This window comes from Rhipicephalus microplus, chromosome 5 (genome assembly GCF_043290135.1).
Source record: "Rhipicephalus microplus isolate Deutch F79 chromosome 5, USDA_Rmic, whole genome shotgun sequence".
Taxonomy (NCBI): Eukaryota; Metazoa; Arthropoda; class Arachnida; order Ixodida; family Ixodidae; genus Rhipicephalus; species Rhipicephalus microplus.
The window spans coordinates 115,519,870-115,538,536 of record NC_134704.1 but is presented as its reverse complement, the minus strand read 5'-3'; the positions used below and the strand labels follow the sequence as shown (position 1 = coordinate 115,538,536).

Here is an 18,667-nt window from a genome sequence, read left to right as displayed (position 1 = left end):
AATGTTTTTTCTCGTGTTTGCTATCCCCCAGTTACACCTCGAACTATACGCGGGTTTTTACGGTAATTATAGACTGTGATGGGCACTGTGGAACAGTTTAACCTCCACTATAACGGAATCGTCTGTATAACAAACTACAGAAGGCTTTCAGTAAACGGGAAATCTGTTGAATGGAACTGCTGCTTATTAAATGAAACTGCCTCTGGTATAATTGGTCTCGTACTTGAATTCTACACGCTTGTTTGTCGCTCGGTAAATGGAACTCTTGTTAAACGGAATATCCTGGTACCTTTAGGTGTGTTTGATAAGCTTCCTGTAACATGCTGCCGATATGAAAGACTGTGTTTTCGAGTAGTGGAGTTTGCAGGCCTTGCTGCCAGAGGAATACATAGAACAGCGTTTTTTTTTTTTTTTCAGCTGCACTATAGCAAGCATACGCACAACTGAAAAGGAAAGCAACTGCGCATTTTGCAATAGAAGTTTAACTCTGTGAGGGTCAAATTTTTTGTGACATAACCTCCAAAGATGTTTATTTTTTTATTCTTGAACTAAATTTTTGGGCTATTCTATCTTTTAAAATAATTCTCATTGTTTTGAGGGACCATAAAGCATCAAGCAAAATTCTAGAAAAGAAACTCTTATGATTTTTTTAGAACTACCGTAATTACTCGAACCTGACGCGCACCTTTTTTCCCAATTAAGCGAGTTCATAAATCGCATGCGCGTTGGAATCGAGTAGGAAAAAAAAAAATGAATACGGTCATTCTATTGCCATCGACATTTCCAAAATGGCCGCCCCCTTCGTGCGTCGGCATGGCGTGTCGGCCATTTCTGCCTATGTGTTTCCCATGTGCAGCACTTCGTACCTGTGCTGAGGAGTTCGTCATCTTGTAGTGCATTAGCATCGACGGCATGGAAGGGCCGAGTCCAAAAACTCGAGTGCACTACGATGCCGCTTTTAAAAGAAACGTCATCGCGTGTGCAGAAACGGACGGAAATCGGGCCGCATCGCGGTCGTTCAGAGTTCCCGAAACGTGCGTGGGGGACTGGCGGAAACAAAAGCAGAAGATTGTCGACTGCAAAGCTTCACGCAAAGCCTCCAGTGGACCACTGCAGGGTCTGTTTCCACAAATTGAAGAACTGCTCAGCGAGTATGTGCTTGAGCAGCGAGCGGCACAGCGGCCCGTTACGATAGAACTGCTCCAAGTGCGAGCTATGCAATTAGCCTTAGAAGAAGGTCTAACGCGGAGCCAGTTCAAAGCGAGCGGGTGCTGGCTAACTAACTTTATGAAGAGGAAAGGCTTCTCCCTCCGAAGGTGAACGGGCATATGCGAAAAGTTTTGCGGAGGATTACGATGAAAAGCTTCACAGTTTTCAGAGGTTCGTCCTAAACTTGCAGCACAACAACGGCTACCTGCTTGGGCAAATCGGGAATGTCGATCAGACGCCTCTTTACTTCGACATGCCTGGCACCACAACCGTCGAGAAGAATGGGGCGAAGCAAGTTTGCGTGCTGACATTGGTCCACGGTAAAACTACAGTGACGGCAATGCTCTGTTACACGTCAGATGGGCACAAGCTTGCCCCGTACCTCATATTTAAAAGGAAGACGCTCCCGAAAGGAGTTGTTTTTTTCGAGTGGTGTGATAGTTCGGGCCAGCGAGAAAAATGGGTGCACGTAGCAATTGATGTCTTACTTTTTTTTTTTTCGTTGTGGAAATCGGGTGCGCGTTACAATCAAGGGTGCGGTAGAATCGAGTAAGTACGTAAGTTACTTTTGATAAACATAGCTTGCAAACATACAAGTCGGGACTAAGGAAAACATACAAGTCGGGACTAAGGAAAGGGCGGCTTCTTCTTATCGAAGAAGCCGCCCTTTCCTTAGTCCCGACTCCGACGCATGCGCCAACATCGGTGACGTCAGCAACCTCGGACCTTCCAACGGCTATAAGAAGCCACGTACCTCCGTCGAACTTCAGTGGGCCAGGCAGCGGCACTCGGGGCGAAATGCTCACCAAACCATTCGTCTTTGTGGTGCAGGTTGTGGCGACCATCTTCGGAACGGAAGCTGCTGAATATAAATCCGTTTTGACAGACCCATCACATGGCTGGAAGGAGCTTCACGGCATCGAGATTCCGCTGCGTGGTCACCGTTGTCTTATCGAAGAAGCCGCCCTTTCCTTAGTCCCGACTCCGACGCATGCGCCAACATCGGTGACGTCAGCAACCTCGGACCTTCCAACGGCTATAAGAAGCCACGTACCTCCGTCGAACTTCAGTGGGCCAGGCAGCGGCACTCGGGGCGAAATGCTCACCAAACCATTCGTCTTTGTGGTGCAGGTTAGTTCCTACTTGCCTGCGCCATGTTACCGCAGTGAAAACCGCTTTTTAGTGTTGCTGCCACGCCCACTTGGTAGCTTTTTTTCATGCATTTGTGCTTTTGGCGTGGATTTGTTAGTTTGCGGGGATATTGAAGCAAACCCAGGCCCTTCAGATAAAGAAATACTGCAGCAGCTTCTTTCAGGACAAAAACACATCACTGATATGATGAACAGTGTCTTATCAAAACAAGAAAAAATCGAAAAAGAAGTTGCTAGCTTGACTGAAAGGATGAGTTCCGTCGAAATACAGACAAAACCTTTGATTGAACTGAAAACAGATGTAAACGACTTAAAGCAAAGAGCAACACAGCTTGAGAAAGACTTTGAATTCGCGGTCAAAAAAATTGACGAGTTAGAGAACAGAAGTCGACGAAATAACTTGATTGTTTTTGGCCTGGGGGAAGAAGCTAATGAAACGACTGCTGACCTTACTGAAACAATAAAAAAGGACTTGTTTGAGGGAAAGCTGGGAGTGAATGTCAGGGGCATAGAAAGATGTCACAGATTGGGAAAAAAGAATGGCAAAAAACGCCCAGTAATTATAAAAATACTCGATTACCGAGACAAGGTAGCTATTCTGCAGAGGTGTTCCAAGCTGAAGGGCACCGAGCTGTCGATAAGTGAAGACTTTTCCGCTCGTGTACGTGATATCAGAAAAAAGTTGTGGCAAAGTTCGTCGCGCGAGCGTGCAAGTGGATCTAAAGTGAAGTTAGTTTTTGACAAAATAAGCATTGATGGATAGTTTTTTTGCTGGGATGATAATAAGAATACAAGATATAAGTTATCTAACCAAATTAAGGCTCGAGGAAACTAGATGAACGATGCTTAGTGGTGTTAAATGTAAATTGCCGCAGTATTGTTAATAAGGCTGAGAAGTTGGAAGGCATGCTTTTAGCACATGACCCAGATATTGTATTACTAACTGAGACATGGCTACGAGATGATGTTTTTGATAGTGAGTTTGTGCCGAAAAATTACAGAGTGTTCCGTAAGGATCGAAATGGGAGGGGAGGGGGCGTTGCTATTCTTTTTAGGAATAATACACGTGTCGTAAAAATGCCAGACGTTCAAGACATAGAAAGCATCTTCTGTAAAGTGTATATTGGCAATATTAAATATCTTCTTGGTGTCGTTTACAGGCCACCAAATGCTTCCCTTGATGTTATCGCAAAGCTTAAGGATTACCTTCATTGTCACGTAAAAACCGAAGATAAATTAATCATAGCGGGAGATTTTAATATGCCAAATATGAATTGGGAAACGTTTATATCAGACCCATGTCAAGCTGCGGATACTCAAATATCCGATATCATGTTTCAATATGATTTGACGCAAATAGTCACCGACCCTACCAGAATAGATCAGGGGACGAAATCTATCCTAGATATATATCTTGTAAGTGGCAATATAAAAGAAAGCATGTTGTGCAGCGTCACAAATGGCATATCGGATCACAAGGCTGTGGTACTAAAGCTAAAGGGAGTTGAACTTAGTCAGCAGAGGATGGTGAAGAAATTTCCCAATTTTTCAAAAGCAGATGATGAATCTATAATTGATGTTCTGGCCTTTGAATATGATCATTTCAATGCAAGTAATCGTAGCGTTGAAGATCTGTGGCTTTGCTTTAAGAGAATGATTGAAGATTGTGTGCAGCGTTTTATCCCTTTAATTACAAAGAAAGTAGAGAATCACAATCCCTGGATAACAAGAGAGACGTTACAGCTGAAGCGAAAGTTGAAACGGTTAAAAAAAAGGTCGAACAAGGCTAACAGTCCTAATTTAAAAACAACTATTTGCATTATACGTGAAGAAATTAAAGAAAAATCTTTTCGTGACAAAGAAAAGTATTTTAACGAAAAATTGCCGTCATTTATTAAAACGTGTCCAAGAAAATTTTGGAAAGAGGTCACTCCGGGCACGTGCTCTACCGATGTATTTCTTTTAGATGGAAAATTAGAGAGTGATGAAAAAGCTGTCTGTACGGCCTTTAATAACTATTTCAACAGCGTCTATACAAAAGATAATAATCATCTCCCACCTTTTGATGCGAACCTACCACCAATATCAGATGTCACTATTTCTGAAGAGGGTATCTTTAATTTATTGCTAAATCTGGATGTTAAGAAATCTGTTGGACCAGATGAGATACCGAATGCCTTCTTAAAACGGTACGCAGAGTGGTGCGCGAAATATTTGTGTGTGTTATATACTAGGTCTTTGAACGAAGGTGTACTCCCTGAGGACTGGAAGATTGCCCGAATTAAGCCTCTACACAAAGCAGGTGATAAAACTCAAATAAAGAATTATCGACCAGTTTCGTTAACCTCTACAGCTTGTAAAATTCTCGAGCACATAATTCACAAACAGATTGTTACATTTCTTGATGAACACAAAGTACTAACAAAAGCGCAGCATGGATTTAGACGTGGATATTCTACCACTACACAGCTGGTTGAAACCATCCATGATTTTGCTACCGCACTAAATGAAGGTGAACAGCTAGATGCCATTTTTATGGACTTCCAAAAGGCCTTTGATAAAGTTTCACATAAAAAATTACTTCATAAATTGCAATATATCTTGAAAAATCCGAAACTTATAGTATGGATACGAGCGTATCTTGAAAACAGGCAACAATTTGTTTCATTTAATGACAGTTGTTCCAGCAAACTACCTGTGGATTCCGGCGTACCTCAGGGCTCGGTCCTCGGACCTCTTTTTTTTCTATTATATATAAATGATATAATGAATGATCTTTCTGTAAGTGTAAAGCTTTATGCTGATGATTGTGTATTATACACGAAGGTATCAACTGCTGGAGATCAGATAAGGCTCAATAATCAATTCAACAAGGTCGTCTCTTGGTGCCAGGAATGGCAAATGTCAATTAATTACAACAAAACTGTTTATATGAAAATAACACTAAAGAAAAATCCTTTATGTTATCAGTACGGCACAAATAGCGTCAATCTTACAGAAGTTGCAGAATACAAGTACCTTGGAGTATGGATAACTAATGATCTAAACTGGAACAAACACGTCGATATAACTACAGGTAAATGTCTACGGAAACTTTTTTTTCTAAAGCGATCCTTAAAATATTCTACCCCGTCTGTACGCATGTTGGCATATAAAACACTCATTCGTCCAATGTTGGAATATGCTGTAATAATATGGGATCCATTCACTAAACGTAACATTAATCAATTAGAAAAAGTGCAGAACAAGGGCTTACGTTTTATTTATAACTCCTACGGTAGAACATCCGTATCTGAATTATTGGTAAAAAGCGGTCTGCAACCCGTTGTGGACAGAAACCGCACTTGCCGGCTTAAGTTTTTCTATCAATTAATAAATGGTCATTTAAATGTTGACAATGCAGGCATTCTTCGGTATTCTTCCGGTTACGCAACTCGCAAGCGACATAGTAAAACGATAACTCCTTTACCTTCACGGATTAACTGCCACAAGTATTCGTTCTTCCCTAGAACTATTAATGACTGGAATAGCCTGACAAATGATGTCGTTTTACAGAAGAAACTGTCATTGTTTGAAAACAGCATCGCCTAAACCATCACTACACATTGCATTGTATTATTTGTTTTATTGTAATTATTGTGTTAGTCTATAACCCGTATTCTACGTGTTACGTTATTATGTGTTATGTTACTCGAAAAATTTGTTGAAATAAGCGTTTGTGAACCTTCGCCTCGTATATTCAAATCGTACGATTTATTGTGTTTTCATTATTTTTTGTATGCACCGATTCTCGAACATTTTTTTCCCACCCTGCCATGATCTTTCAGCTGAAGGATCGCAGTATTTATAAATAAAATAAATAAATAAAAAAAAATAGGCACACCAGAGTACTTTTTTGCTGGACTCGCAAGCAGCAAATAAACTGGCGCACTCTTTAATAGCGTAAGTGAAGTGAGTAAAGGTGCGGGAAAAAATCCTTATCGTCATGCACCTATAAAAAAAAGGAGAACAAGTGAAAAAGGTAAAATAATTATTCGTCTTAATGGCAACAAGAGAGAGTTAGCGTTTCAGAGTCGCTAAAACAGGAAACACAACCAGGGCGGCATTGTTCGTGTAATGTAGCACCTCATAAAAACAGATGTAATTGCGCTCTGGGGAGCAATAAAGGAGAAAGTAACAAGCGGTCACTCTTTAAGAGATTATACACCACACAGCCGTCAGTTTTGTGGGCGCAAGAAGCGAAAAGCACCCGAACGATGAAACCAAACCAGCTGCACTGCTAGAGGCACGCTCGGATGCGCAAGCAAAAGCCGATGCAATGCCATACACTTACGACGTAAACCCTGAAAGAATAAATGTATTAGTTGCAGAACTTGCTACTTTCCTCACTAGCCGTCAAGACAGCTCTTACTCATGAAACGTTAGTTCGGAGGCCCTAGTGGGAAAACGGTAGAAGCCAGTGTGCTGTGTGATGTCGGTGCGTGTTAAGAAACATCATATGGTCAAAATTTTTGGAGCCCTTTACAGCGACATGTCTCGTAACCATATCGTGGTTTTGGGACGTAAAACCACAGGTATACTTTATTGCTGGCCCCAGTGACATTGAAACATCTTTGGTGTTCCTGCTCCCAAGCTCTTGTGATCTGCTCACAAGTTCTTGTGATATTTTGTATGTTACTGTCCCTGATTCTGTGTATAAGGAGGCAATCGCCCGACAGGTACCAAGGGCCAACAAAAACCGGCCCCTTCTACATGCACTACAAAAGCGCAGACAATTTAGGGTAGGCTCTTTTTGGGCAGCAACGAATGATGGTTGTTGTCCAAAGACATTCAGAGCAGGGAGTTTCTAACGCAAAGTATAATCTGGGTTAAGGCTGCAAGCATCACACGAACCTACACACTCGGTTATCAAAAACAGTTACTCATAACTCGCAATGTAACTCGGATGGTGTTTAAAACAACGGAAACAAACTGATCGTACTACATATGCAATCTCCTGCATTGAAGAACACTGTTTTGACCATTTGCATAATGTATCCAGCCCACAATTCTTGAGACGTATCTCAAATGTTTCCCTTTCACGAAACATTCTCACAAACTCCAGTGCTGATAGTCGTTGTTCCCTTCCGCTATCGGCCTGTTGGCGACGCTTCTCAATTTTTCACTGTTTTCTCAGAGTCATCCTTCGATTCTTTCAGATCGATTGACTGCCCTACCAGAATCGCTTGATCAGCTTAACTTCTTCATTGGTGTCGCTATCCTGCTCACCTACTCCCTCCGCCACCGCATGCTTTTATCCTCTCGCTTCTGGATTTGCAAATACACTCAAACCTGGATACAATGAAATATCGGTTATAGCGAAGTAAATGAAGGATATTCTTGCAATAGAAATAGTGCTAAGAATGTACCTTTATAACAAATTTTTGGTTATAACTAACCTGTTTTCATGTAAGATGCCTCTTTGTTATAATGAGGTTGGAGTGTATTTTCCGTGATTTGTCTGTACGTAGCACAGGCAAAGCGAAGGAAAGGGCAAGATTTTGCAACGAAAGGTGTTACAAGATCACAACAAGGGTAGCGCGCGCCGCCACCGCTTGTGTCCATAACCACTATTGTGCTGAAGAAGGAAAAACACTCTGTAAATTAAAAGACAAGGGCATAGTAGAATTCGTACCAGGGTACCCTGCGTGCCAGTGCAGTAGTCTACCACAGAGCCACGCTGCTGCTTGGAACTTTGTTGCAAACTAGCTTTAGGCAGACTTGATGTCGGGCAAGGAATGGCGTTAATATGAATAATAAAGTGCTTCAGAACCAGGCGTCTCAGAATGTGAATTGCGTAACAAGTGAGATGTCGGTTGCTCCAACCCATTACTCAAGCTTCAGGCATAATACTTTATCATCGTCAGTCACAGCATCAGAAAATTGCACAAAATTTTTTGCAAGTGCGTAGTGGGTACCAATCTTCTCCGATGAAGCATAGGAATCTTTGTTTTTTTTTTTTTTGAATATACTGTCTTCATTTTACAACTTTTTTTTTTTTTGTTTTAAGCAATAGTGCAGTTATAGCCCATATGAGACTATATGTTCTCTTAAATGATCCCCCAGAGTAGGTATGAGCCATGGATTCTAGGCTACAAACAAACAAATTCCTGACCGCTTTTTCACAGTGATGATTGATTGATTTGTAGGGTTTAACGTCCCAAAACCATCATATGATTATGAGAGACGCCGTAGTGGAGGGCTCCGGAAATTTCGACCACCTGGGGTTCTTTAACGTGCACCCAAATCTGAGCACACGGGCCTACAACATTTCCGCCTTCATCGGAAATGCAGCCGCTGCAGCCGTGATTTGAACCCGCGACCTGCGGGTCAGCAGCCGAGTACCTTAGCCACTAGACCACCGCGGCGGGGCGCTTTTCCACAGTGGGTATGAGCTGCAAGAGAAAGTGAACAAGAATGCCGGCCTACTACACAAAATTTATAGGGTGGTGGGTATTCTGTAAGTGGGTTTGCAGCAGCTACTCAAGGATTGTTTATAAAAAGCTCTTAATGGCCACTCTTCTAGCTTTCGGTGTGACTGTGCTGCGCATTTCGCACAGGCCTGGTGTTTTTTTTTCCTCGCTGGTTTCATTTATTATCGCATAGCTCGGCTTTGTATCGGGCTTCCTTTCACAGTGCTTCGAGACTTTGCCCGGAGTTTGATCAGACTGCTTTTGGTCACCTGCCGTTACGAGGGGCAGAGAAGGCGTACTCATGGCATCCTTTGATGGTTACCCTATTTTTTTTTTTAGTGTGTCGCGATGAACCGATGAACCGTCAGCGCCTGGACTTCACTCGGCCGTCTGAAGTCAGCAATGCGTGCCTAATTGAGCACCCGTTTGTAAGTTTCCAGTTGACAGATCTCATAGTTTGGTCATGTATGGTGGAAGGTCTCGGCTGCGAAAAGCATCCAGACTCCTGGACATGAAAGCCTCATCCTTTGGCATGACTTGCGATGATTTACCGCTCCAGCCATTACTGAACAGTGCTGCACCAGCCATTACAAAACTCCAAACTTGCGTCGTGCTGTGCAGTACTTGCTTCTTCGGCGCAGAGAATGGCAGCCTTCTTGAGCACTGTTGTGAACGAGTGCAGTTTTTTCATGATGGTCAAGCTCGACTGTTGGAAACATCGGTAGCACACAACAGCTGAATGAAAACATGCGAGAGCCAGTGGCGCTTCCGACAATTATTACCAGTACCCCTCAAACAAATGGCCACTGCCTATTAGTACAGTGGCTCTTCAATCAACGGTTGCATTAATTGTGACATCTGTGATCGTCATTTATCAACCTCATGGGGTCTGTATGAACTCAGTGGCATGTAATAAAACTTACTGAGACGTTTTAAAAGAGCTGCAGAACAGAATCCAATGAGTAAGCCAGAAAGCAAATTTTATGTTGAAAGCACACTGCAGTATCCAATGGCGCGTTTCACTGGTAGATCCAGAGCAGGTTTTCTTGCTCCGTTGCGACTAATCTGGATTTCGCTGGTAGATTTGGAGTGGGTTCGCTCTTTTTAATGGTAGTTTCAGAGCAACTCGCCCGGAGGCGGTCTTGCTCTCGCTGCTCCCCCGTCAAGTTAGATTTGGGCGGAAGTTCGAGGAGCAGCGTACGTCACTTCCACCATTGTGCATGGGCTGAGCATTGCAAAATGGCTGCGTTCACTGCTGTGAAGGAACTGCGGTCTAGCGATAAGCACGCCCAGCAGCAGCAGGCGCACAGCCACAGAAATCTCCGTGTGCTTTTTTACATTTTTCAGTGCAGCACAAGAAAACGATACCCCTGCTTTCCGTGAACAGTGTGGTCGAAATGCATGCTCTGCAGAGGCGACAAGTTTGCCATGGAAACATAGAAAGCTGAAAAGGGAATCATTACCGGAACTGGTTTAGTGACCTGTACGTAAACAACTTGCGAAACGACCTCCGCGGTGCACTCACGTGTTTCACTGGCAGATTTGGCTTGGTGCAATCCAAGGGCTCGCTCCAGGATTTCTGTGGCTATTCCAGGTCTCCTAGTGAAAAACGCTTTTAGGTTTGTGATTAGTCTTGTTGTTGCTAGCGTTCGATGTTTCGAGTTCCAAAAATTGACTCTGCATCTTCATATGTAAAGTTTAAATCTCGTAAGTCAACAACATGCAGTCGCATAAACATGGTAAATACAGTTTATTTGAGACTTCACTTCAAGTTTCAACTGTATGGGCCCACTTTCATATTTTAATGCTTGCCAGCTGGATTGGGCTCATATGGCCAAATGTCGTAAAGTTACAGTTCAACATAATGGCTATGCAGACGCTGCATGTGCAGTGAAAAGATTTTTTGTTTTTTTTTTGTCTGCCATTTTTTCTAAATACATTTTCACAGTGCCTCTGGCAAATAACAGCTGCACTGTTGTCCCCTTTTTTACTACTCTTTTCAGTGTCAGGAGTGTCGACTGGCGGCCACATTGACTCATCTCCAGCTGTGGAGACTAGCCCTGCGTCCTCGCCGTCGACACTGGCCACTGCCTTCGCGGGATTGTCGGCACAGCCAAGGCTGAGCCCGATTCTGAAGTTGTCGTCGCAACAAAAGGGCCGCCTGAGTACTGTCTTGGAGTGCACGGAGACAAGCGACAAAGGGAGTGGGACAACTGCACTCGTGAGTTGTGTTTTTTGTGTGCCACAGTTGTATTCTTTTTGATGATCTCTTTTGAAGTAGTCTGCATGCGTCAAGTGCTTATCAAAAGTAGTTGCTCAGAGGAGCCCGACAGCCTGCCAAACACGCAGTACCAGTGCGTCTTTAAAGCTTTTATGCACATCCTAGCATGATGGCGCACCCGAGCACTTTCTTTGCAGCCTGTTCATTGGTAGGCGTCTAGCAATGTCCACAATACACTAGTATTGCAACGTCCACAGTAGTCGTAGTATTAGACTTGCGGTAGAATGCAAGTGATGCCCTGATGTATACGTTATGTTTTATTAAAACTTCCTGTACTTTGAGTGCATCAGTTGGTATAGGAAGCTCTTACGCTTGAAAAATGGTGAATCGACTACAAAGCAATATGTTCATTTATCGTTAAAGTGGGGCTTTGCGGCAGTGTGGATTTTTTCTGGATAGGTGTTTCACGGCTTAGCCTTATCTTTTCAGGGAGTTACATGCAGTTGATACTAAGGCTGGGCAGAGATACCCGAAAAAGTGTTCCGGAATACAGATATTGAAATACACAGTGTGGAAGCCTAAAATACAGATACTGAGATACATTTGTAATTGACGTAATGGGATATTTCAGAGATAGTTTTGCAAAAACTGAAATACTTTTCTCTATGTCGGGGATAGTCATACTTCGTACAGAGATTAGTCATGTGCAGCAGAGTATTTTAACACCGTAGTCCGAGTTCCATTAACGCATTACAAAGAGGCCTACACTGCACATAATTGTTAATAATGACATATTTACAGATATCAGTTGCAATAAAGAACTACGTATGCTGTATGAAAGCAAGTCAAATGCATTGTACACCGAAATCTGGATACTTGGTGGCAACACTATTAGCTATGCTAGAAGTAGCATAGTTCAAGCGAAGGGCTGGAACCATTAACAAACGAATCGAGAAAAGCTATTTAACACAAGCCTGTTTAGGTTAAACATTTGGCGCGTCAATTGCACTTCAGCAGCAGTAGCTTCTCAGATAGGCAGTCATCTAGACATCGTCGATTCGGCCTCAACACAAGACTCACGAACGAGAAGTCACTCTATTGCTGCAGAGGAGCACAAACTTGCGTTATAGTGGATACAATTCACATCGATACTCTGACCACAGTGAGCGTGGTGCGTCAGCAAACAGTGCCTAAAATGCAGAGCCAGTGTCGTCAGAGTGGGACCGCCACCTTAATGTAAGTATTTTGCCCGTTAGAGTTTTGAAATTGTAACGAGTACATTACTGAGTTACCTAAAAAAGCAATGTACTACCATTAATGCCGTTACTTGTAACATGCTACGGCTAATCCTGCACGAACACAGCGGTCAGCATGTGTCTCTGACTAAAAAAAGGAATTAAGGCTCCCGAATCCCTTGCTGCCACTGTAATGGTGGCGCTTGCTTTAACGATTTGCTCTAAGCAGACTAGCGGTTCAGGCTAGTTGGTTTCCAGTTTTGCTAAAGTGGCCTAGCGCAAAGAAAGAATGGAACACAAAAACAATGAAGACGGGCGCTTGCTTTCAGGTGAAGATTTAGTGTTTTCTTGAAACACAGAAAAAGCAGATAGAAGAACGAACAAAACAAGGAGTGCAAAAGAAAATGCAAGAAGACCTCCTTCCAATCGCCGTGTCGCTACGCCGGCGTCTTCCGGAAATGCTTTGAAGAAAGAAGTATCGTTGATGGCACACGGCACCACACACCAAATTCTTTGGGTGGTTTGTGGGTTCCACGATAAGCTCCGCTTTTTCAAATAGGTGCTGCAAAAAATAGAGAAGGAAAAAAAGCGAGAGAAAGAATTATGCACTGCTCATTCAATTGGCATGAGGAAACACATTTTAAGGACGACACTGTTGGTTGCCGCCCATTGTGCAGTATACAATGCTGCTCATAATGAAAACATCGCTGCTGGAGTTCAAAATGGCAGTATAGCAGTGTTGGGAAGCTCAAGCAGGTAATCATTCAAACACATTCGAGTTCTGCCTGAAGGTGCACAATGGAATGCGCGTAGCAAAGCGACTAGCTCACCTTCAGGAAGATACGAGTCAGTTTCACCCTCAGCAGAAATGTAGAAATGGTGAGTGCATATCTCGCCGCGAACTGCCAAGATCAGAGCAGAAAAAAAAAATGGTTCCCATTCTAAACATGTCTTGCCTCATTTCAGAAAAAAAAGTAACCAGATACCTGTGTCCTGGATAGTATCGAGATAGGGGCAATACATTGTAAAGTATTTCACTACTGAGGTACAAATACATTTTTGAAAAGTATCTTAATACAGCTACTCAAAAGTATCTCTGATGGGAGTGTAGCTCATTGAGTAGAGTTCTTGCTTTGCGTGTGAAAAGTATCTCTGAAATACTGTCGCGATACTCTTGTATCGCAATACTGCCCAGCCCTGGTTAATACATACACTTGGGTTGGTGCTTTCAAGACTTAGAACCTTTATCTTGCAGTAAAACCACTTTTACAGGAGGTTACATGTGGACCAATATTATATAGACGTAGTCATTCATTTCTAATACTTCGCAATTTCCAATTGAGGCAAATTGGAATTAGGAATATTCGCACAAGCCTTCACATGGAAGGTTAGAAATTTATATCTGAAAATGGACAGTTTTTTCTTCCTCTTTTCTTTTTTGCTCTTTCAGTGGGCTCATCCAGAAGAGTCTCTGATAACGAATGCCAGGCAGCCGTCATTGATTGATGGGAATTTCAGCTGTATATCACCATCGGTGGCATTTGGCCATGAAGAGCTGGTAAGTTGCATTGTTTTGTGAGTACTACTTGAAACTGTGCACTCTTACCAGGTGGAAATTACACTTGCCCTAACTTTGTTGAACTTACCCATAAATGTCCTCCAGCTAAAGTTGAAACGCAGTGCACACTGCTTCTGCTTTTTTTTTTTTTTGCCCTCGTCTTTTTGCACAGCGTGCATTGCTAGGTCAGTGAATGGTAAGGTGCAGACGCAAGTGTTTCGCGGTGTTCAGGAGTGCAACACCTGCACCAATTCGATTCAATTGCCCTTTTTTGCCCTGAGCTGCATCAAAACCATGAAATTCGCCGGAATTGTGCCACACTGCACCAAAATGCCCGACCAGCCTCTAAACTTTCTCAGTTGTGCTACTTTCAGCGAGATGTGGAGGCCACGTTGGCCATGTATAGTTTGCGTCGTCAATCAGCCCAGGGATCCAGGTGCATACACTCTAACGTTAAACTAGTTTACTAGGATAGGGGAGTGCCTGGAACGACTATAGCACCAATGCACAGAAAGTGCAGGCCAAACAGAGTCAATCTGCATGCGGAACTTTGGTTGGTAGTCTGTGATTTGTCATTGCTTTAAGAGATGCGTGCGGCTTTGCTGAGGTAGTAGAGGGGCAGAATTCCCTCTTCCCACTCAAAATACCCAAGAGCTGTAGGTAGTAGATTTGTATTCTTAGTGTCACTTGTACTGCTGTGTTGGTTTCCTTTTTTGAGCTTCAGTTGCTACATATTTCTACCAAAAATTCCATGAAATATGAATTAAAAAAAAATGTTTGACAGCAAGTGTACTCATTTGCAGTGCCACTGCATGGGATTTGGTAAAAACTTCATATTTCACGTAACTTTTCGTAGCAATGCATAGCAACTGAAGCTAGATTTAGAAAGAAAAAAAGCAAGCCAATACAGCTGTACAAGTTACACAAACAATAAAAATCGACAGTGTACTGCTGCGATTCGAACTTGCATCTTTCGAGTGGGAAGTGTGGGGAACTACCCCTGGACCATTTTTGCTGAAAACCACAAAAGATAATTTTCTAAAGCGAAACCTCAAAGTATGTCGCTATATCGCACTACTCATGTAAAGTATGTACTATGTAGATAGAGACTCTCCCGGTACAGCGGTCTAGCAGTGAGCACCTCATCCAAACTTTATTGTTAGCAGCAATTTCGTAATGCTTTTCTAATTTTTGCTCACAAATCTTGTGTAAAAATTGAATATTTAATATAAAGACAATATCCGAGCTTCGGAGAGTCAAGCGGGCTTCACGGCAATCACCGAATGTGTTCTAGAGAACTTGGCCACACACTAAAACGCTGGATAACTGGGAGGCATTAAAGCAACTATTTCGCAATGAGCTGTGCTGATTTTACTGCTTGAGCAGGATATAAACGCATGCATTCATCGTTTAAGAGTGTGCAACTTTTCAGAACAGTCTGAAAAATCGCACGTAGGCTGTTGATTTACGTTGCAGAAGTTCTTATACTAAAATTCCTGTGCAAATCAAAATGTTTGAAAGTTCGAATGTTCACATATTTCTAGTTTCACGTTAGTGACAACATTCAAATGTTCTAATTGGTTTCGTGCGACAAGTCCTAACGCTTTCCTTACTGCACGAAAACGGTTGCTTTTCATATGTCTCGGGAAATTGTTTTTGCCAGTTAGAAAAGTGCTCCAGCATGCATTGCAGCATACCAAACTTCGCACAGTGAAATGCTGTTTTCGAAAAATATATGTTGTAGAACAACAAAATACTTTAGAATGAATAAAAATGTGAGAAGTGTGTAATTTTTGGTCATTACATGGTAAACAGTGCAAAAAAAACACTATATATACAAAAATATTCAAAACAATGGAAATTTTGAATATAGGTTTTGTAGGTAGAATGGCCCAAGAAAAATAGTCAATGTTGTACAATATGTTTCTCTTCACATAAACAAAGAAAACCAGAACCAAGGTGTCGCTCCATCGCTCACTCGTGCAATGCAGTTAAATATTGCATTGATTGATTGATTGATTAAAACTTTATTTTTGTCCTGAGAAGACGCAGGGGAGACCCCGCGCCACCCGGCTAATCCCACGTTGGGACCGTCAAGCCGAGCTTGGCGGCTCGTTCACGGGCACTCTGGATGGCCAGGGTTTGATCCTTAAGTTCGGGGCTGCGTAAAAGCGCAGCCCACCTGTCCTCACTGAGGGCGGGGCCGATGGCTTCACATTCCCACAACAAATGATTGAATGTGGCTAACAGTCCACAAACGGGGCAATCTGCACTTGGATACCGTTCAGGGTAGATGGCATGAAGAACCAGAGGGTTAAAATACGCACTGGCTTGCAATAGTCTTAGGGTGCCTGCCTGCGCCCTGCACAAGGCCGGGTGTGGGAGAGGGAATACCCTTCTTGACAGATAGAAGTGCTTTGTTATTTTGTTGAACGTAAGTAAGGGTTCCCAGCGAGGCAGAGGGACTGTGGAGGCAGCGCGGTCAGTGAGTCCTCGCGCGGCCTCGTGTGCGCCCTCGTTCGGGTTAGAGGTAGGGCCCTCAATCGACCCCAGGTGAGCGGGAAACCAAGTGAGAGAATGGGGCGTGATACTCTTGACGCTTTGGAGAATGCGGAGAACCTGAGGGGCTACCATCCCGGTTTCGTAGGCTTTGATAGCCGTCTTGGAGTCGCTGTATATTGACTCTCTGCGACTATCTAGCATAGCCAGCGCGATTGCAACCTGTTCGGCTATCACGGGCTTCGATGTGCGTACTGTGGCGGAGCAAGTGAGCCTGGAATTTGAGTCGACGATGGAAACAGCGAATGCCTCTTGTTGGACATATGGCGCAGCATCCACAAAGCTTGCATCAGTCGGGTTGCTACGGACGTGCTCGAGCAGAGCTCTACCCCTGGCCCTACGCCGACCGACGTTGTGCGCAGGGTGCATATTGCGGGGAATGGGTGTGATGCGCAGCTGAGACCTGATGTTTCTGGGAATCTGCATGGAATCGGGGCACTGGTCAATAGAGTTGAGGCCCAAATCATTGAGTATCTTGCGGCCCGATTTGGTTTCGGAAAGCCTGAGCAGCTGTGAGCGCTCTTCCGCCTCGATTATCTCTTCGAGTGTATTGTGAACACCGAGCTTGAAAAGGTTTTCAGTGCTAGTGCTTACAGGCAAGCCGAGCGCGAGCTTGAAAACCTTTCTTATGAGGGAATTGAGCTTACTTCTTTCTGCAACATGCCAATTATACATGGCCGCCGAGTACGAAAGGTGGCAGAGCACAAACGCATGTATGATGCGGATGAGATTGTCTTCCTTGATTTTGCAGTGTCTGTTGGTGATCCTCCGGATGAGGCCGAGAGCACTTTCCGTCTTGGTAGTGATCTGTCTCAGTGCAGCTTCGTTAGCGCCGTTGGACTCGATATACATTCCCAATATTTGGAGCGAATCCACCCTTGGGACGGGGGACCCGTCACTAGTGAAAAGCCGTATTTCACTTCGAGACGCAGGTTTCCAGTCATGGTGGCCGCCGCCTCGGGGTCTTTTCTTGTAGAGCAGAAGTTCAAATTTCGATGGGGAGCACTTGAGACCGGTGGGACGGAGGAAACGTTCGGTCACGTCGATTGCGTGCTGCATGGCTTCCTCAACTTGACCGTCACTCCCGCCGGTGCACCAGATGGTTATATCATCTGCGTAGATGGTATGATTGATTCCTTGAATCTTCGCGAGTTCCTTGGAGAGCCCGATCATCACGATGTTAAATAGTGTTGGTGAAATAACTGAGCCCTGAGGCGTGCCGCGTGAACTGAGGTTGATCTCTCGTGAGAAGTACCCTTCGATCTTGAGCTTGGTAGTTCTCTGGTAAAGAAAAGATCTCACGAAGTCGTAGACCCTCTTCCCTAGCCCTAGGCTGGCAATAGACTGGAGAATTAATTCGTGAGAAACGTTGTCAAAAGCCTTCTCCAGGTCTAATCCAGGGATGGCTCTGGTATCTCCTGTGCTCCGGTCGATGATCTGATGCTTTATCAGCTTCATGGCATCCTTTGTCGAGAGACCAGCTCTGAAACCAATCATATTGTGGGTGTACATGTCATTGGTCTCGAGGTGCACCTTGAGTTGGTTCAGAAGGGCGTGCTCTGCGACCTTACCGACACAGGAAGTTAAGGAAATCGCTCTTAGATTATCTATTCCTGGTGCTTTACCAGGTTTCAGGATTAGAACTGTGTAGGCCGTCTTTCATTGTGCGGGAACCTCCCCACTGCGCCACACCTCATCAATCTTTTCCGTAAGGAATTCGATGGAGTCATCATCAAGGTTCTTGAGCATCTTATTGGTTATGCCATCAGGGCCAGGGGCGGATTTGGCATATTTTAGGGAAAAGAGAGCCTGCCGTATCTCGGCCACAGTATAGTCCTGGTCCAACTCCGGCACGTCGCACCCCACGTAGTCCGGGAACTGTATGCGTGCAGAGCTATCCGCGACTCGCAGATACCTGTCGATAAGCTTGTTGACAACCAATTCGTCCGGGGTAGAGTCAGTAGCAAGATGGATGGCTTGCGCGAGGGATCGCCTGTGACTGGACCTGGTGCTGCCCTGATCGAGAAGGTGTTTGAGAAGACCCCAGCTCTTCCCAGATCTGAGCTGACCCTCGATGCTCTCACAGAGCTCATGCCATTGTTGTTTACACAAGGTTTTGCAGTGCTCCTCGATCACCCTGTTAACCTCGGAAACCTTCTTGCGGAGCCTCCTGTTATGCTTCTGTCCCTTCCACCTCGTGAGTAGGGCTTGCTTGGCGTCTAGTAGGTGTGCCAACCTGCTGTCCATGTTTTCAACATCGAGGTCAGTGACGACCTCCTTGG

The 18,667-nt window shown here is 44.0% G+C and overlaps 1 protein-coding gene across 7 annotated transcripts in view; it reads left to right on the top strand.

Annotated features, from left to right (window-relative positions):
- Positions 1-18,667, top strand: part of LOC119187295 (uncharacterized) — a 108,250-nt gene that overhangs the window by 68,646 nt on the left and 20,937 nt on the right. For all 7 annotated transcript variants that reach the window (XM_075895852.1, XM_075895849.1, XM_075895854.1 and 4 more), the window contains 2 exons: positions 10,816-11,033; positions 13,719-13,826. In XM_075895852.1, coding sequence (XP_075751967.1) covers positions 10,816-11,033; positions 13,719-13,826 — 326 coding nt within the window. The remainder of the gene's footprint in view (positions 1-10,815; positions 11,034-13,718; positions 13,827-18,667) is intronic.